The sequence below is a fragment of the Sus scrofa genome, chromosome 13, assembly GCF_054392235.1.
Source record: "Sus scrofa isolate SSC_HxYL_T2T_F1_AM1 chromosome 13, Sscrofa_HxYL_maternal_Yorkshire_Landrace_v2.0, whole genome shotgun sequence".
Classification (NCBI taxonomy): domain Eukaryota; kingdom Metazoa; phylum Chordata; class Mammalia; order Artiodactyla; family Suidae; genus Sus; species Sus scrofa.
Window position 1 is genome coordinate 33,859,979 of NC_139395.1, and position 21,295 is coordinate 33,881,273.

The window sequence follows — 21,295 nt, forward strand, 5'->3', positions numbered from 1 at the left end:
AGCAAAAAAAAAAAGGAAAAAAAAAAAAGTGTGTATAGTTTTCTTCCATTTCTAAGAATACAATGTTATAATACACATTTTGTTGGAAGCTTGGAAGCAGATAGACTAGAATATATGCAGTTACCTAGGGGTTTGCTAGGATTTGGTGTAGTTTTATTCTTTTTAATTCATTATTGTTTAAAATGTCTCCAATAATCATTGTTACCTGTGTAATCTGTTTCTTAAATAAAGAAAAATCCATAGTTTTTTTTCAGCAGGGCAGCCTTTGGGCTGTCAGGTGAGCGATGTAAAGGTGAGCAGCAACGATTATTTCAGGTGAGGGGTGTGAAGGTGATCAAATGAAAAGGAGGACAGGCCAAGAGGCCAGGCCCCAGAGCTGAGGCTTGGGGGGCGAGGGGGCGGTCCAAAGGGCAACGCCCCTGCGGGTCACGTGCTCGCCGGCCGCCAATGGCCGCCTCCAAGCCCACCTTGAGCACGGGCGGGGTGCCCAGCTGGCGTCACCAGGACAACGGGCGTTGCCGGCGCCGTGTGACTTCGGGCTGTGGGCGCGCTGGCGGCTCTTCGGCCATGGTAAGTCTAGGGCCCGCGGCGGCCAGGCCGCCCGCCCTTCCCTGCCGGGGCTGGGTCCCCGCGCGGCCGTCTGCTGGGCTGGGGCGGGCAGCGCCAGGGTCGCAGGGAGGCCGGGCCGCGGCCTTCGGGGCGGCAGGGCAGGGCAGGGCGGGCCCGCGGGAGGGGGAACCCGCGGGTCTCTCAACGCCCGCCCGCTGCCTGGGGCCGCGTTCTGGCCTTTGAGTGCCAGGGTCGCAGCTGGGACCCCCACCCCGCGGGCCGCAGGTCAGCATGACGCCGTTTGGCCCCAGCGAGCCTGGGAAGCCACTCAAAGAGGGTGTGGTTAAGAAAAAAAAAAAAAGGATATTCATGAATATCAGATACCATATATATTCATATTAACAGTATATTGCAGTCGACGTGTCTTGTTTCTGTGCAGTTACATGTTAGTATTATACAAATAGGTATTTTTTTTGAAATTCATCCTTCGAACAGGTTTTTTTGTTTTTTTTGTTTTTTTTTTAGCATGTGGACTTTTAAATGGGAGATTTTGGAGATTCCTCCCTCCTTTTTAAAAAAGGGACTTTAAGCTAGATCTTTTTTCTGAATGCTGCACCCTCACTCAGGGATTTAATCTATAATTAGTATGTGGTAAACATCTTAAATCATTACCTATATTCAGTAAACTTGAGCATGAGTGGGCATTCTCCCTCCCCCCTATTAAGCTCATTTAAAACCTGACCTGAAGACTCAGCTGAGATACTGGCTTGACTAGGTATTGGCAAGGACTTGCCAGCCAAAGATGTGATTTCTCCAGAAGCCTCCAATGAGTGTAAAAGAAGAGAGAAGCTGATTGTCTGCTTGGGGACACACCTTCGGTATAGAATATAGGGAATGGGGATGGGTAATAAGAAAATGCCTAATTTTGAGAAACCGTTTTTTTTTTTTTTTTTTTTTTTTTTTTTTTGGAACTGTTAAGAATTTAGTGTAGCTTTTTGCTCCTTATCTTCAAGGGTTAATGGAAGTGCTGATAAGCAGAGGATGCAGGGTGCTCCCCAAGTGTCAGTCAGTCTTCTGGAGGGAGAAGCTGCTGTTGGGAACTCTGGCTGGCTCTGTGTTTTCTGTAAGAGAATGTGGATGGTGTGTATCTCCTTAAACTGGAAAACAACTGCCAGGTGTGTGGCCTGTTGATCGCAGAAGAAACATATCACTCAGAAGTAACAGCAATGCCTTCTTTCTTTTGTGTATTTTTCTTTTTAATTCTGAATTGCTGTTAAGTGAACGTTAATGGAGCCAGCAAGAGTTTCAGAAAATGAATTTTATAAATACCTAAGTGTTTTAAATATTACAGTGTCTTACTTTTACCTGTTGTATGTGAGAAAAGCTCTTACAATTAAAGCAGTTTAATGCAGACCACAGTTAAAGTAAGGAAAAAGAATATTCAGAAGTTACATTCTCAGAGTTCCTATTGTGGCTCAGCAGTAATGAACCCAACTAGTATCCATGAGGACGAAGGTCTGATCCCTGGCCCCCGATCAGTGGATTAAGGATCTGGCATTGCTTTAAGCTGCGGTGTAGGTTGCAGACTCTGCTCAGAGCCCACATGGCTGTGGCATAGGCGGGCAGCTTCAGCCCCAGTTTGACCCCAAGCTTGGAGGGTGTGGCCCTAAAAAAAAAAAAGCTTACATTCTCAAAGCTGAATTCTCACATTCCTCTTGTCCATTTTTCTTTTCTTCTCCTTCATCCACCCTTTCCTTCCCCATTCACGGTCCACCTTGATTCACGTTTGTAAATCTTAGAGTTTTATTTACTCTAAAATGAAAGCATTTTACTGTACTTAGGTACTTAGTGTTTGCTTTGCTCTCACATGACATAGTTAAGAGAACTTGTATAATGAGATCTGTGTTAATGGATCATGACAGGAAGTTTCTCTTTCCTTTAATTTCCCTACCCTTGACAATATTGGTCTTCCTTTTGGTTGCACGGGGAGTAGGGGGTGGAATAATTTTTAGTAATTGTAACAATAACTTTCATAGAGCCCTTACACCATGCGCAGTGGCACAGCTAATCACTGAACATTTATTTCATTTAGTTCTTCTAACATCCCTTTGAGGTTGACATTATTTCACCTGCTTAACAGGCCCATATCGATTAGGCAGTTTGGCCCAGTCACACAGTTGGTGAGTCACAGAGCCAGGATTTGAACTCAGCTAGTCTGTTTTCAAAGTCTGGTGTCTTAACCATCCATCACACCACAGCTTCTTTCCAAACTAAAGATTGTGTCCAGCTCCTGGCATGAATGTCCCACACCAAGATTAAGCGTCTCGGTGTCTTAGCTGAGCCAGCAAAGTTTTTATTTTATGACCGGCTGTTATGAGGTTGTCTAATGACATCCTGCAGGATTAATTTCGCTTTTTTTTTTTTTTTTTTTTTAATGCAGACCACTGAAATTCAGATATGGACAGCCATAGGTTGGGCTACACTTGCACCTCTGCCTTTCCTGTCTCATTTTATGTCTCACCTTTACTCTTGAGTAGTGTCCACCTCAGCCACTGCCACTTTCAGCATTGGGGTTGCTGTACAAGAGATGAAGCCAGGAGCAGAGGGGTCTAGGGAAGTGGAACAGGGTAGTCATTGTTAAAAAGTTTTTGTGGAGTCAGAATCATGGTTCAGACCCAGCTTTTCTATTTCCCAGTACTGCCCTTATAAGTATCTTTCCATGAAATTTTTCTGTCCTGTGGTTTATTATTTTAATTTTTTATTAATTTATAGTTGATTTATAGTGTTGTGCCAATTTCTGCTGTACAGCAAAGTGACTCAATTTATATATATATATATATTCTGTATATATATTATATATATATTTTAATATACTTTTTTATATTCTTTTCCATCATGGTCTATCCCAAGAGACTGGATGTAGTTCCCTATGCTATCTATACAGTAGGATTTTGTTATTTATCCATTCTAAACGTAGTAATTGGCATTGACTAACCCCAAACTCCCAGTCCTTTCCTGTCCCTTCCCCTTCCTTGGCATCTTCAAGTCTCTTCTCTATGTCTGTGAGTCCACTTCTGTTTGTAGATAGGTTTATTTTTGCCATATTTTAGAGTCCACATGTAAGTGAAATCATATGGTATTTGTCTTTCTCTGGCTTTACTTAGTATGATAATCTCTATTTGCATCCATTTTTCTGTGGATGGCATTATTTCATTCTTTTTATGGCTAAGTAGTATTTCAATTTCTTAATCCATTCATCTGTTGATGGACATTTACGTTATTTCCATGTCTTGGCTATTATGAATAGTGTTGCTCTGAACATAGGGGCACATGCATCTTTTTAAATTATAGTTTTGGTGAAATATATGCCCAGGAGTGGGATTGCTGGATCACATGGTGGTTTATATGTTTAGTTTTCTGAGGAACCTCCATACTGTTTTCCATAGTGGTTGCTCCAAGTTACATTGCCACCAGCAGTATAGGAGGGTTCCCTTTTCTCCACACCCTTTCCAGCATTTGTTATTTGTAAACTTTTTAATGATGGTCATTCTCACGGTGTGAGGTGGTACCTTGTTGTAGTTTTGATTTGCATTTCTCTAATATTAGTGATGTCTATTGGCCATTTGTATTTCTTCCTTGGAGAAATGTCTATTTAGGTCTTGTGGCTATTTTTCGGTTGTGTTGTTTGCTTTTTTGTTGTCAATTTGTATGAATTGTTTGTATATTTTGGAAATTAAACACTCATCCATCATGTCATTTGCAAATATTTTCTACCATTCTGTAGGTTGTTTTTCATTTTGTTTAAGGTTTCCTTTGCTGTACAAAAGTTAGTAAATTTGATTAGGTCCTGTTTGTTTATTTTTGTTTTTATTTCTATTGACCTGTAAGACTGACCTAAGAAAACATTTGTATGATTTATGTCAGGCAGTGTTTTGCCTATGAGGGTCGTTTATTTTCTTGCTATTGAGTTGTAGGAGCTATTTGTGATTTGGGATATTAATCCCTTATTGGTCATGTTATTTGCAAATATTTTCTCTTATTATGTAAGTTTTCATTTTGTTGAGGGTTTCCTTTGTTGTGCAAAAGCTTTTAAGTTTAATTAGGTCCTATTGTTTATTTTTGCTGTTATTTCCTTTGCTTTAGGAGACAAGTCCAAAAAAAATATTGTTACAATTTATGTCAAAGTGTTCTGCCTATGTTTTCCTGTAGGGATTTTTATGGTTTCCAGTGTTATATTTGGGCTTTTAATCCATTTTGAATTATTTTTGCATATGGTGTTAGAGAATGTTCTTTTTTTTTTTTTTTTTTTTTTTTTTTTTGGTCTTTTGTCCTTTTAGGGCCACACCTGCAGCATATGGAGGTTCTCAGGCTAGGGGTCTAATCAGAGCTGTAGTCACAGGCCTATGCCGCAGCCATGCCACATCTCAGCTGCGTCTGCAACCTACACCACAACTCATGGCAATGCCAGATCCTTAACCTACTAAGCAAGGCCAGAGATTGAACCTGCAACCTCATGGTTCCTAGTTAGATTCATTTCTGCTGCGCCACAATGGGAACTCCTAGAGAATGTTCTAATTTCATTCTTCTACACTTAATTGTCCAGTTTTCCTTGCACCATTTACTGAAGAAATTGCAGTTTCTCCATTGTATATTCTTGTTTCCTTTGTCATATTTTAATTAATGATAAATATATGGGTTTATTTTTGGATTCTCTGTTCTATTCCATTGATCTATGTGTCTATTTTTGTGCCAGTACCATACTGTTTTGACATTATAACTTTGTAGTGTAGTCTGAGGTCAGGGAGCATGATACCTCTAGCTCTGTTCTTTCTCAAGATTATTTTGACTATTTGAGATCTTTTGTGCTTCCATACAAGTTTTAAGATAATTTGTTTTCATTCTGTGAAAAAATGCTATTGGTATTTTGATGGGGATTGCATTGAATCTGTAGATTTCTTGAGTAGTATGGTTATTTTTATAGTATTAATTCTTCCAATCCAAGAACACAGTATATCTTTCCATCTGTTTGTATCATGCTCAATTTCTTGCATTACTGTCTTATAGTTTTCTGAGTACAGATATTCTACCTCCTTAGGTAGGTTTATTTCTAGGGATTTTATTATTTTTGATGCAATAGTAAATAGGGTTGTTTCCTTCTCTTTCTGATGGTCCATTGTTACTGTGTAGAAATGCAACAGATTTCTGTATATTAATTTTGTTATATTCTGAAGCTTTCCTGAATTCACTGATGAGCTCTAATAGTTTTCAGGTGGTATCTGTAGGACATAAGAGTATTATATCGTCTGGAAACAGTGACAGTTTTACTTCTTCCTGTCTAATTTGTTTTCTTTGTTTGTTTTTAGGGCCACATACATGGCACATGGAGCTTCCCAGGCTAGGGGTTGAATCAGAGCTGTAGCTGCTGGCCTACACCACAGCAGTGCAGGATCCAAGCTGCATCTGTGACCACACCTCAGGACAAGGCCAGATCTTTAACCCACTGAGCAAGGCCTCATGGCTGCTAGTCAGAGTCCTTTCTGCTCAGCCATGACAGGAACTCCCTTCCTCTCTAGTTTGGATTCCTTTTATTTTTCTTGTTTGAATGCTGAGGGTAGGACTTCCAATACTCTATTGAATAAAAGTGATGAGAGTGGGCATCTGTGGCTCGTTCCTGATCTTAGAGGAAATGCTTTCAGCTTTTCACCATTGAGTAGATGTTAGCTGTGAATTTGTCAATTATGGCCTTTATTATCTTGAGGTTGAGGTACTTTCTGGAGAAATTTTTTTTAGCCATGCCTGCAATGTATGGAAGTTCTTGGGCCAGGGTTCAAACCTGAACTACAGCTGTGACTTATGCTAAAACTGCAGCAGTGCTGGATCCTGAACCCACTGTGCCAATCCAGGGATTGAACTGGTGCTACCATAGAGGCAACACCAGATCTTAACCCACTGTACCACAGTGGGAACTCTTGGAGAATTTTTATCATAAATGGATTTAAATTTTGTCAGAGACATTTTCTGCATCTATTGAGATTTTCATATGATCTTGATTATTTAATTTTTTTAATGTAGTATATCACATTGATTTTCAGATATTGAAAAATCCTTACGTCTTTGGGATATGACCATGGTGTATAAGCCTTTTAACGTATTGTCAGATTCAGTTTGCTGGTGTTGTGTTGAGGATTTTTGCATGTATATTCATCAGTGATACTGGCCTCTAAATTTCCTTTTTGGGTGATATCTTGGTTTTGGTATTAGGGTGATGCTGGGCTAATAGAATGGGTTCAGAAGCAATCCTTCCTTTGCAGTTTATTAGAAGGATAGGTGTTAAGTTTTTAAATGTTTGGTAGAATTCACCCGTGAAGCTGTTTGGTCCTGGACTTTTGTTTGTTTGGGGTTTTAAAATTACTGATTGAGTTCCATTAATGGTAATTAGTCTTTGCATATTTACTGTTTCTTCCTGGTTCAGTCTTGGGAGAATGTACCTTTTAAAAAACTTGTGCATTTCTTTTGCCCATTTTATTGGCATATAGTTTTTCATAGTATTCTCTAGTGATCCTTTGTATTTCTGTGGTGTCAGTTGTAATTTTTTTCATTTCTGATTTTATTAATTTGGGCCCTCCTTTTCTCTTGATGAATCTGGCTTAAAGGTTTAACAATTTTATCTTAAAAAAAAAACAGCTTTTAGTTTCATTGATCTTTTCTATTTTTTGTTGTTGGGTTTTTTTTTTTTTTTGTCTCAGTTTCTTTATTCTGATTTTTCTAACTTTAGGTCTTGTTTGTTCTTCTCTAGTTCCTTTAGGTATAAGGTTAGGTTGTTTTATATTGTTTGTGATTTTTCTTGTTTCCTAAGCCAAGCTCTTTTTTTTTTTTTTAATGGCCACACCTGCAGCATATGAAAGTTCCCAGGCTCTGGGTCAAATTGGAGCTACAGCTGCTGGCCTACTCCATAGCTACAGCAACTCATGATCTAAGCTGCATCTGTGACCTACACCACAGCTCACGGCAACGCCAGATCCCAACTCACTGAGCAAGGCCAGGGATCGAACCCACATCTTCATGGATACTAGCTGAATTCCTTTCAGCTGTGCCACAGTGGGAACTCCCCTGAGCTAAGCTTTTAATCACTATAAACTCCCCTCTTAGAACTGCTTTTACTGTGTCCTGTAGGTTTTGGATCATTGTGTTTATTGTGATTTTTCTCTAGGTATTTTTTTATTTCCTTGATTTCTTCAGTGATCCATTTGTTGTTTACTATCATATTTAGCTAAACTCCATGTGTTTATGTGTTTTTTGCAGTTTTTTTTCCTTGTCGTTGATCTCTAGTCTCAGCACTGTCGTCAGAAAAGATACTTGATATGATTCCAGTTTCCTTAAATTTACTGAGAATTGTCTTGTGGTCTAGTATGTGATATGTCTTGGAGAATATTCCATGTGTACTTGAAAAGAAAGTATATTCTGCTGCTTTTGGATGGAATGATCTATTTGTATCAATTAAGTCTGTCTGGTCTAATATGTCATTTAAGGTTAGGGTTTCCCACTCATTTTCTGTCTGGATGATCTGTCTGTGATTTAGGTGGTGTGTTAAAGTGGCCTACTATTATGTTACTGTTCATTTCTCCTTTTATGTCCATTAATATTTGCCTTATTTATTTAGGTGCTATTATGTTGGGGATATATATATATATTTATAATTGTTATATCTTCTTGGATTGATCCCTCGATCATTATGTAGTATCCTTCTCTGTCTTTGTAACAACCTTTATTTTGAAATCTATGTTATGTGATGTATTTATTGCCACTCTTGCTTTCTTTTCATTTCCATTTCCATTAGATGCCTTTTTCCATCCCCTCACTTTCAGTCTTTGTCTTTAGATCTGAAGTGAGTCTTTTGTAGGCAGCGTAAATATGGGTCTTGTTTTTGTATCCATTCAACCACTCTGTGCCTTTTGATTGGAGCATATACTCCCTTTACATTTAAGGTAATTATTGTTACGTAAGTTCTTATTGCCATTTTGTTCATTGTTCCAGCATTGTGTTGTTTTGTCTTTTTCTTCTTTTGCTTTTCTCTTGTGATTTGATAACTATCTCTAGTGTTTGGATTCCTGTTTGGTTTTTTTTGTGTGTATATTTTAGGTTTTTAGTTTATAGTTAGCATGGGATATTTAGATAGCAGTCTATATCTACATGATTGTTTTAAGGTGCTTATCTCTTAATTTCAAATGCATTTTAACAATCCTGCATTTGTATTCTTCTCAGGATTGTTCTTTTTGATATCATAGCTTTCGTCTAATTGTTTTGTGTATCCCTTAAGTACTTATTGTGGATATAGATGATTTTACTATTTTTGCTTTTTAACCTTCCTACTAGCTTTTGTCCATGGATGATTTCTTACCGTAGTGTATGTTTGTCTTTACTGACAGGCTTTATCATTTCATAATTTTTTGTGTTTCTGGTACTGGTGTTTTTTTTGCCTAGAGAAGTTCTGTTAACATTTGTTGTAGGAATTTCCATTGTGGCTCAGCAGTAATGAACCGGACTAGTATCCATGAGGATGTGGGATTCATCCCTGGCCTTACCCAGTAGATTAAGGATCCAGCATTGCTGTGAGCTGTGGTGTAGGTTGCAGATGCAGCTCAGATGCCTCATTGCTGTGGCTAAGGCTTATTTAGGCCAGTAGCTATAGCTCCAATTTGCCCCCAGCCTTGGAACTTTCATATTGTGTATGCTGTGGATGAAACCCTAAAAAGACAAAAGAAACAAAACAAAACAAAACAAAAAAATGTGTTGTAAAGGTGAGTTGGTGGTGCTGAACTCTCTTAGCTTTTGTTTTTTTTTGTGAAGCTTTTGATATTTCTATCATTTTAAACAAGCGCTTTGGTGGGTAGAGTATTTTTGGTTGTAGGTTCTTCCCTTTCATCATTTAAATATATTATGCTCTTTTGGCCTGCAGTGTTTCTGCTGAAAAATCAGCTGATAGCCTTATGGGAGTTCCCTTCCTGCTTTTCACATTCTTTCTTTTATCTTTAATTGTTGTCATTTTAATTAAAATGTGTTTTGGTGTGTTCTTTGGGTTAATCCTGTATAGAACTTTCTGTGCTTTCTAGAGTTAGTGATTGTTAACTTTCCTAGGTTAGGGAAATTTTCAGCTTTATTTCTTCAAAAATGTTCTCACCCCTTTTTCTCTCTTCTCCTTCTTGGACCCTTGTAATGTGAATATTAGTGTGCTTGTTTCATTTCTAACTTAGGTTTGGTCCTTAAGTTTCAGACCTTTCACTGAAAGAAAGGATTTATTTTTCTCACATTCCTGGTTCTGTGGTCTCTGAGGAGCACTGTGAATAGAGCATCGATGCTTTCAAATGTAGAACTTTATTTTTCTTTCTTTCTTTTATTTTTGGCTTTTTAGGGTCATACCCATGGCACATGGAGGTTCCTAGACTAGGGGTCAAATGAGAGCTGTAGCCTTCAGCCTATGCCACAGCAACATGGAATCTGAGCTGCTTCTGTGATGCAACCTATACCACAGTTCATGGCCAGTGCCAAATTCTTAACACACTGAGTGAAGCCAGGGATCAAACCCGCATCCTCATGGATCCTAGACGGGTTCATTAACTGCTGAACCATGAAGGGAACTCATATTTTTTTCTTTATGTGGCTGCACCCATGCCATATCAAAGTTCCCAGGCTAGGGGTTGAATCAGCTACACCTGCAGGCCAATGACACAGCCATGGCACCCCCAGATTCGAACCTTCTCTGCAACTTATGCCACAGCTTGCAGCAATGCCAGATCCTTAACCCACTGAGTGAAGCCAGGGATTGAACTCACATCTTCATGGACACTATGTTGGCTTCTTAAGCCACTGAGCTGCAATGAGAACTCCCAAATGTAGAACATTCTAGTATGGGTTATTCTAATTGCTAGAAAATTTTCCCATATGTTCTGTTGAAGTCCTGTAACTGATTCACTGGTTACTGCGACAACAGAAAATAAGCCTGTTCTTCTAACAGCTGTTAAGATATGTAAAGATTGGGAGTTGCCTTCATGGCTCAACATATCAAAATGTATGGGATACAGTAGAAGCAGTGATCAGAGGGAAATTTTTAGTTGTAAATGCCTACATTAAAAAGAAGAAAGAGGAATTCTCACTGTGGAGCAACAGGATTAGCAGCAACTCTGCAGCTCCAGGATACAGGACTGATCCCCAGCCTGGCATTAAAGGAATAAAGGATCTGGCATTGCTGCAGCTTCAGCATTGGTCACAACAGTGGCTCAGATCTGATCTCTGGCCCAGGAACTCTATATGCCATGGGGTGGTCAAAAAAGAAAAATAAATAAATAATTAAAAAGAAGAAATCTCAAATCAATAGCCTAACTTTATACTTCAAGGAACTAGATAATGATTAGTTAGATAATTTAGCTAGTTTATTTAACACAGTACTTACTGGAACTTATAGTAGGTACTTAATGTTAGTATCGCACATACATATCACTAAGGCTAAGGTTAATCACTGAGAATACTTCAATAATGGGTATAGGGTGCTATTTTGGCACTGTTTCCACTTCTGCATTTGTTTTGGTGAATAGTGGCATATGTGTTTTTTAAGCAGAGATATTACCATATTACTATAAATTTCACCCATTTAAAATGTACGTAAAATGTATGACTATGTATTTTAACATAGTCATTCAGTTATATCTTTATCAAAACTGCCTATTTTTTTTTCTTTCTTTTTTGATTTTTAGGACTGCATTCTTGGCATATGCAGGTTCCCAGGCTAAGGGTTGCATTGGAGCTACAGCTGCCAGCCTATACCACAGCCACAGCAATACCAGATCTTTAACCCACTGAGCAAGGCCAGGAGCGAACCCACAACCTCATGTTTCCTAGTAGGATTTGTTTCTCCTGAGCCATGACAGGAACTCACCACACCACACCTGTCTAATTCAAGAACATTTCCTGGAGTCCCATCATGGTGCAGCAGAAACGAATCCGAGTAGGAACCATGAGGTTTCGGGTTCAATCCCTGACCTCGCTCAGTGGGTTAAGGATCCAGCATTGCAGTGAGCTGTGGTGTAGGTCACAGACGAGGCTTGGATCTGATGTGGCTATGGCTATGGTGTAGGCTGGCAGCTGTAGCTCCAATTCGCCCCTAAACCTCCATATGCCATGGGTGCACTGAGCACCACTGAGCAAGGCCAGGGGTCAAACCTTCATCCTCATGGATACCAGTCAGATTTGTTTCCACTGAGCCATGACAGAATTCCGAATGTGTAAGTTTTACATAGACATATGTCTTCGTTTCTCTTAGGTATTTACCTATAGTTGAAATTGCTGGTTCACACAGGTACTCTATGTTTAATCTTTGAGAAACTACCAAACTGTTTTCCAGAGTTGCTGCACTGTTGTGTTTCCATCAGCAGTATATAAGGGTTCCAGTTTCTCCACATTCTCACAATTACTTATTATGTATTTGATTTGAGTCATTCTTATAGCTGTGAAGTGTCTTTTGTTTTTGATTTGTACTTCCCTAATGACTAATGAGGTTGATCTTTTTATTTGCATGTATTCTTCAAAGAAATGTCTATTCAGATCTCGTGCCTGTTTTTTTTTTCTTTGTCTTTTCAGGGCCACACCTGCGGCATATGGAGGTTCCCAGGCTAGGGTCTAATTGGAGCTGTAGCTGCTGGGCAAGGCCAGGGATCGAACCAGCCATGCCAGATCTGAGTGGCATCTGCAACCTATGCCATAGCTCACAGCAACACCAGATCCTTAACCCACTGAGTGAGGCCAGGGATCAAACCCATATCCTCATGGATGCTAGTCAGTTTCGTTTCCACTTAGCCATGATGGAAACTCCCTCATGCCCATTTTTTTTTTTTTTTTTTTTTGTCTTTTTGTCTTTTTGCTATTTCTTGGGCCATTCCCACGGCATATGGAGGTTCCCAGTCTAGGGGTCCAATCCGAGCTGTAGCTGCCAGCCTCCGCCAGAGCCACAGCAACTCGGGAACTGAGCCGAGTCTGCAACCTACACCGCACGCAGCTCAGGGCAACGCCGGATCATTAACCCACTGAGCAAGGGCAGGGGCCGAACCCGCAACCTCATGGTTCCTAGTCGAATTCGTTAACCACCGCGCCACACTGGGAACTCCCCTCATGCCCATTTTTAAGCTGAATTTATATTTTTATTGTTGAATTGTAAGAGAGCTTTATATATTCTGGATACAGTTCTCTTGTCAGATATGATTTGCAAAAATTTTTTTTTAATCTTTTTAGGGCCACACCTGTGGCATATGGGGGTTCCCAGGCTAGGGGTTGAATCGGAGCTGTAGCTGCTGGCCTACACCACAGCCACAGCAATGCAGGATCTGAGCCACATCTGCGACCTGCACCACAGCTTAGGGAATGACAGATCCTTAACCCACTGAGTGAGGCCAGGGATCGAACCCATATCCTCATGGATACTCGTCAGATTTGTTTCTGCTGCACCACAACAGGAACTCCAATCCTTGTTTTCTTTTAGTTTTTTTTTTTGTTTTGTTTTTTGCTTTTTTAAGGCCACCCCCGAGGCATATGTAAGTTCCCAGGCTAGGGTTTGAATTGGAGCTACAGCTGCTGACCTACACCACAGCCACAGCAACACAGGATCTGAGCCGAATCTGTGACCTATACCACAGCTCACAGCAACACCGGATCCTTAACCCACTGAGCAAGGCCAGGGATTGAACCTGTATCCTCATGGATGCTAGTCAGATTCGTTTATGCTGAGCCGCAACCGGAACTCCCCTTGTTTTCTTTTAAATGTTGCAGTTTTAACTCATATTTGTTTAGGTCTTTGATCCATTTTGAGTTAATTAGTCTGATGTGAGGTAGGGGCCCAACTTTCATCTTTTAAATGTAGATATTTAGTTGTTTTGGTACCGTTTGTTGAGAAGACTATTTTTCTTCATTGAATTATCTTAGCACCTTGTCAAAAATCATTTGCCTGTGGGAGTTCCTTGGTGGCTCAGTGGGTTATGGATCCAGCATTGTCACTGCTGTGGCAAGGGTTTGATCTCTGGCCCAGGAACTTCCACATGCTGTGGGCATGGCCAAAAAATAAAATCAGTTGCTCATAAGCATAAGGGTTTATTTCTAGACTCTCAGTTCTGTTCTTTTGATCTGTATGTCTGTCTTCATGTCAGTACCACAATGTACCAATTACTACAGCTTTATTACTTTACTACTTCAACTTTATTTTCCTTTTCAAGATGCTTTTGGCTGTTCTGGGTCCCTTACATTTCAACTTTGCAATTTTTTTAAAAAAAGTAATTGGAGTTTTTTTGGAGGGGCCGCCTCGTGGCACATGGAGTTCCCAGGCCAGGGATCAGATCTGAGCTGCAGTCATGACCTAAGCTGTGGCAACACCAAATCCCTATCCCCCTGTGCCTGGCCAGGGACAGAACCTGTGTCCTGGTGCTCCCAAGATGCTGCCCATCCCATTGCACCACAGCAGGAACTCCTGTAACTAGAATTTTGATAAGGATTTTAGGATTTATGGATAAGTTTGAGAAACATTGCTAACTTAACACTATTTGGTATTTATGAACATGGGATGTGTTTCAATTTATTTGTCTTTAATTTCTCATAACAATGTTTAGTATAAGTTTTCAATATATAATGTCTTAAACACTTCTTTAAGTGTATTCCTAAGTGTTTTTTTTTTTACACTGTTGCAAATGAGATTGTTTCCTTTATTTCATTTTCAAGTTGTTCATTGCTAATGTATAGAAATACTTTTTTTTTTTTTGGCTGCAGTGAGGTGTGTGGAAGTTCCTGAGCCAGGGATCAGACTCACACCATGGCAGCAATTTGAGCCAGTACAATGACAATACCAGATCTTTTACCAACTGTACCACAAGGGAATTCCGAAATACAGTTTATTTTTGGAATTCCCATTGTGGTGCAGCAGAAACGAATCCGACTAGGAACCATGACGTTGAGGATTCGATCCCTGGCCTGTCTCAGTGGGTTAAGGATCCAGCATTGCCATGAGCTGTGGTGTAGGTCACAGACGCGGCTTGAATCTGGTGTGGCTGTGGCTGTGGCATTGGGCGGTGTCTGTAGCTCTGATTAGACCCCTAGATTGGGAACCTCCATATGCTGTGTGTGCAACCCTAAAAAGACAAAAGACAAAAACAAAACAAAGTAAAAAAACCAAAATACAGTTTATTTTTTGTATATTCTATATTTGTATGTTATATCTTACAACCTTGCTGAATTCCGTGATTAGTTCTCATATTTTTTAGAATTTTCTGTGTACAAGATCATGTCCTCTCTAAAAAGAAGTTGTTTTATTTCTTCCTTTCCAATCAGCATAATTATTTTCTTTGCCTAATAGAATTGGCTAGGATCTCTAATACAGTGTAATATAGAAATAGCTGTGTGTTGTCATTTTTACGAAATAATGAAAGGGTATAAACTATTTTTATATCAACACTAAAGTTCGGTGGCTTCATGAAATTAGTATCATAATTGTAGGACAGCAGCTTTGGCCATTCTGATCTACAAAACATGTAACTTTTTTTGGAGTGATTGAGGAACACTTTAATCAATTCCCTTTTTTTTTCCTTTAGGTTTTCTCAAATAATGATGAAGGCCTTATTAACAAAAAGTTACCCAAAGAACTTCTTTTGAGGTAAGTGACGATAAACTTTAGATAAAGATTTCAGATAGGATTCAGCCATCAAGTTCCAAGACCATCCTGTTTCTCACTATTGAGTCCATAGCATAAAACATCAGCCAGAGTTAGCCTAACTGACTTTTTGTTTTTGTTTTATAGAATGCTGTTCAGCTTGTTGTTAAATTTTACTTGGTCTAATCCAGAATGTACTAAGTATGTACATAGCATTGGTCTGGATTCTTTTTGTAATGTGGTAAGTATTGTAATAATCTTCAGTAGGTGCCACTGTTTTGGCATCAGTAGATTACCTCAGTGTAGTCATAACATGAGGAGTGATTATTGTTAAGTTTGTGAGTTTCTCAAGTCATAGACACCTAGATGGTTTCTGATCAATTGGTTTCAAAATAATTACACTCTGAGTTTTTACTGAGACTTAAAATGCTGTCCACCCCCCAATATTGATGTTTTTTACCCATTTTATGAGAATTACATGCTGAGTGACAGTACTATAAAATAGGCTTTTGGAGGAGTTCCCTGGTGGCATAGCACATTAAGCTTGTCACTGCTGTGGCATAGGTTCGATCCCTGGCTCAGAGTCTATATGTCATGGGTGCAGCTAAAAAAAAAAAGAAAAGAAAAGAAAAAGAAGAAAATGGTGCTAGAATGGAAAATAACTGTATCACTTGAAAGTCTTCTTTGAACATCAGGGCACACAAAAAAAGGCCTTTTGTCCTTTATTTCTAGCATTACCGAATATACAGTTAATGGTATTTTGGTTGCCATTTTACCAAGTGAAGCTATCAACCAACATTTGTTGGTCTTGAGGCATTGCAGTTTCCTTTTTTACTCTCTGAGCATCAAGAAAATCTTATTGTAGCTTTGGGTGTTGTATTTTGTTAACAGACAATTGATATATGTATACATGGTCATCTTTGAGTGGCGTTTCTGAGACTCTTTTCATATCACTGATGTTTCACAAATAAAACAGGTTTTATGATCAAGTAAGTGTGGGAAACAGTGCATTAACAAAACCAATTTCTTTATGACTTCTCAGAGCCTTACTGGGCTAATACCCACGGTGGTGCTCCCAGGTGAATAGTTTTTCAAACTTACCATGTTATCCTTTTAATATCCTATAGACAAGTTTCAAGGAAGTGTTGACATACAATAAGAGGTGGACCAGCTGACTCTGTTCCCTGACTGTGCCAGATTTCATTTTAACATTTAGGGAATGAGTTTGTGTGTTTTGTTTGCATGTTGGAGTCCCTCAGAGTTGCTTTATAAATAACCACCTCAGTTTGGTATCTTTGCCACCTGAGTATGTAAGACACCTGTTCTTGAATCAGAAATGGTGTGAAGATTTAGCTTCTTTGTGGTGGTGATCACATTGTAGGGGCTTTACAGTGATGTTTCATTAGTCATCAGGTGTTGTTTGACTCTATTGTCATGAGTTCATTCTACTCAGTTAATAAAAACGAAAATGGCAGGATGGTTATGAAAAATAAAGTGGTTATATTTTATTTCAATAAAGTAAATATTTGGTCAAGAGAGAATATTCTTTAGCATTTTAAACCACTTTAAAGTTAAAAAAATGATAATTAGGAAGAACGATATGTTTATCATACAAACCCACAAGGTCTTGATCAAGCACAGTAAGCTGTCAGAACCATCATGGTTGGTTAGGGCAGGCCGGCTGTTACTGTGCAACTGCAGTGGTGCCATCCACAGCAGACCACAGAGTGAATGGTGTTTCCTGGAGTTGTGCTGTGTTTCATTCTTGGTCTGAACTTTTTGCTAGCACAGGCATCAAACTGTAATATGACGGTGTCATTTTTACCCTGGGGACTCATAGCCAGCTCCAGGCAGACCCATATTAGTCATTCAGTGCTGAAGTGTGATTAAATTCCACCCTTCTCTTGAACACTGCTATTTGTGACTCAAGGCTGCCAACTTAATATTATTTTTCTCTTTTGGTAGGGTTAGCTTTTACACTGTACTCAACCGTGTACTACCTATTGACCAGAAGGTGGAGAAGTTGGCATATATTGCTGTCTATGCTAGTTATGATTTCTGAACTGCTGATTTAGAAATGTTAGTTGTTCTAAAGGTCCCTGCTGGGCCCAGCTTTCAAAAATCCTGGAGTTAAAGTTTTTGAATCATGCTAAAGGCTCATACATAGATGGTTTTTCAGAAAGAATTATCATTTGCGAACAAATGTTCATAACGTGTCTGTTCGTAGACTTGCATTTCCTCTTCTCTTCTTATTTTGGAGTCTGTAAGAGGATTTAAATTTTAAAGTGCTTCCATTACAGGTCTTCTCTGACTCTTGAGTCTCAAAACTAACTCTAGCCAACCAAGGTATTTTAATTTTCTTTTGGTGTTTAAGTCATTTCTGCTGGTTTACTCTCAGACTTTCCTACTCTCAGTAATAGAAGCTCTCCCCATTCTCAGCTACCCTTGTTAAGCAACATTTTGAAGAAGGATTTGAGGCAGGTTACCAAATCAAACATTGTCACCACTTAATGCCATGACCATGACATCATGAGTGAGTACAAGAGTCCCTGCCTCATGGAGCTTCAGTGTTAAGAGTGTTACCACCCTCTTACGTTGTGTGCTGCTTCCATTACTGATCACATCAAGTGAAGCCTCAGCTTACCCTCTGGAACCATTAACAAGCATGGTCTGGAATTATGTGCTTTTCATCTGTCTATATCACTTTGAATCTACTCAGATAAATCTGTGAGTTTTTTTTAAATATGATCATTTATTGCTAGTTTTAAGAACACCCAATATTAATTGAAAGATTCCTTCTGCCACCCATTTTTTGTTATTTTGCAAGCTTTTAGAATTTTGCTTTTTCTATCTAGCTTTCACTCCTAAATTAAAGGTGCTCAAGTTCTCCCCCTCTGTCCTTCATTCTCACAACAGTTCAACAAATAGCTTATAATTTAATTCTTCCTGGGGAATCAGTTATATATTGTTTATAACAAGGAGAATATATATAATTATATATAATATATATAAATGGAAATATATAATAATCTCTGTATCTGTTAATAAGTTGGGTTGTCCTTGCATATATTGGTCCTCAGCGTTACTGTCTGTATTACTTTTGGAGCAGTCTGGCTCAAGATTTCAGTTCTCCCCACTGTAACCTTAAACTGACGTCACTCTCTGGGCCATAGTTTCCCATATCTGTAAAATGGGAATAGTAAGAGTTTTTACCTTAGGTTCTTACCTAAGAACCCAGTTCTTATGCTTTTTTTTTTTTAAACCAATTTAAAATTTTTATTTATTTATTTATTTATTTTTCTTTTCATCACCACACCTGCGGCATGTGGAAGTTCCCAGGCTAGGGGTCGAATCAGAGCTGCAACTGCCAGCCTGCGCCACAACCACAGCAACACCAGATCTGAGCCGCATCCACACCTACGCCACAGCTTGTGGCAACGCAGGATCCTTAACCCACTGATCAAGACCAGGGATTGAACCCACATCCTCACGGACACTACATCAGGTTCTTAACTCACTGAGCCACAACAGACACTTCTGTTGCTAGCTCCTGAGAGTACCTGGTGAGTTCCTGACATGGCTCAGAGGAAATGAATCTGACTAGGAACCATGAGGTTGCAGTTTCTATCCCTGGCCTCTCAGTGGGTTAAGGATCCGGTGTTGCCATGAGCTGTGGTGTAGGTTGGCAGCTACAGCTCAGATTAGATCCCTAGCTTGGGAGGCTCCATGTGCCGCAAAGTTGGCCCTAAAAAGAAAAAAAAAACAAAACAAAACAAAAAAAGAGTTTGGTAAACTTAAATAAATGTTACCTTTTATTAATTACTATCAATTTTGAATGAATGCTTAATAAATTCTGTTTGACAGTGCAGATGGTTTTAATACAAACAACTGATAAAAGCAAGCTGCCCTGATACGGATCTTAACATATGCTCCTGCTAACAGCCTCAGTAAAGAACCTGATTATTAAGTAAGTTAATGTAGGAGTTCCCTTTGTGGCCAACTCTGGATCACTGATAATTCTCAGTTAACCGTTATTCATCATCACTGATCTATGCACTGCCCTTTCCCCCTCTCCAACATAAAGTTACTTTATCAAGAACTTTGCATTTATGATTGCTTTCTTTAAATTTTTTTATCTTAAATACATTTGACTAAAGATATAATGTATACTCTTATTTATTAACTATAAATAAAAGTATATCTTCAGAGACATGGTTTTCACTCAAAATTATGTTACTGAGAGTGATCCATGTTACTTTCTTTGACTATTACTCATTCACTTTTACTGTATAATATTATATGGTGTGAATATACCAAGATTCACTTACCCTTCTTTTGTTGAGTATTCAGGTTTCCTAAATCATGGATGCTAGTCAGGTTTCCAGTATTTTGTTCATAAAAGCAGTGTTGTTGTTTTGGACATCTTTGTAGATGTTTCCTGATATACATGTGCAAAAGTTTCTCTAAAGGAATGAAACTGCTGAGGGTAATATCCTATACCAATATTTAATTTCATGTAGTAATATTTTATCTTTTCAAAGTGGCCTTACCAGTTTGCATTTATTTTTCAATGTCTAAGATACTCAGTTGAGTCATTCCTTTCTAATATTTAGTGTTTGTATGTCTTATAAGTACAGGAGAGCATCTCATTGCGCTGTTGATTTGAATTTCTCTGAATTCTAATAATGTTGCACATCTGATTATATGTTTATTAGTCGCATGTATTTCCTCTTCTGTGAGATGCATATAAACATGTATTTTATCTTTTGGGCCGTTTCTTATTGGTTTGTAGGAGTTTTCTTGCTCTTTCTTGGTTCTTAACACTACTTCTATATTTTTTCATCCAATTTTCCAAATAGTGTCCCAATTTAATAATCTTTATACGAGGGCAATATGAGGTTTTAATGATTAAAAGGACTATTTTAGTCACTATGATTATTATAATTTTTTATTAATTTCTCTGTAAATGATGCTGCAGTAAACGTGGAAGTGCATATATGTCTTCAGTATCCTGTTTCCATATACCCTGGAATTGCTGGATCATATGGTAATTCTATTTTAAATTTTTTCAAGAATCTTTATATTTTTTTCTGTAGTAGCTGAACTAATTTACATTCCTACCAACAGTGCAAATCCCTTTCTCCACATCCTCTACAACACTTGTTTTCTCGTGTTCTTGATGATACTGGTTTTATTATTTTGTGTTTTTTCTTTGTTTTCGATTTTAATTGTTTCCACTCCTAGCTTTTTAAATCCCATTCTTTTTTTTTCTTTGGGTTAACTGCGTTTCTTTTAGCTACTTCATAAGTTGAACGTTTAGCTTGTTTTTCAGCCTTCTTATCTAGTAAGTTATTTGGGCAATAAACTCAAATTCTACTTTTGTCAAATTTCAGAAGTTTTGAAGTTTAATTTTTTCTTACTGTTGTTTTAAGTATTAATTTCCTTTGCTTTTTGACCCATATATTATATTTTCTTAAATTTTTTGTTATAAAAGTATAATATATAGAGAAGCACCTCCATTTCCCATTCAAATCATAACTGTTTCTTCCTTTTCCAGAAGTAATACTTTTTTGACTTTTATTGCTATCACTGTATTTCAATTTTTTTTTTTTTTTTTTTTTTTTTGGTCTTTTTAGGGCCATACCCATGGCACATGGAGGTTCCCAAGCTAGGGGTTGAATTGGAACTGTAGCTGCTGCCACAGCCACAGCAGTGCCAGATCCAAGCTGTATTTGCAACCTACACCACAACTCACAGCAATGCCAGATCCTTAACCAACTGAGCAAGGCTAAGGATCAAACGTGTATCCTCATGGATGCTAGTCAGATTCATTTCCACTGAGCCACAACAGGAACTCCTGCATTTCATTTCTTTATGGATCTTTCCCCATATGTGCATCCCTGGAGATGGTACAGTTCATTACATTTTAGTCTTGCCCATTTAATAAATCTCTTAAGTCTCTGATATTCAGCAGGTCTCCTGTCCCTTTGTGTTTCATACATTCTTATCTGTTGGAGAACTTGAGTTATTTGACCTGTAGAATTTCCCACAGTCTGGATTTTGCTAATT

At 38.6% G+C, this 21,295-nt stretch overlaps 1 protein-coding gene across 10 annotated transcripts in view; it reads left to right on the forward strand.

The window, feature by feature from the left end:
- Window positions 1-371: 371 nt before the first annotated feature.
- FBXL2 (F-box and leucine rich repeat protein 2) overlaps window positions 372-21,295 on the forward strand; it is a 101,061-nt gene continuing 80,137 nt past the window's right edge. For 4 of the 10 annotated variants that reach the window (XR_014822678.1, XR_014822679.1, XR_014822677.1 and 1 more), the window contains exons 1-2: window positions 414-570; window positions 15,168-15,229. Coding sequence is in view for 2 of the 10 variants with exons in the window: in XM_084987623.1 (XP_084843749.1) it covers window positions 448-570; window positions 15,168-15,229; window positions 15,374-15,467 (279 nt within the window). In the remaining 8 variants the exon portion in view is untranslated. Of the gene's footprint in view, window positions 571-15,167; window positions 15,230-15,373; window positions 15,468-20,205; window positions 20,274-21,295 lie in introns of those variants that run through there. The other 6 variants (XR_014822676.1, XM_084987623.1, XM_084987625.1 and 3 more) reach the window with 5 other exon arrangements.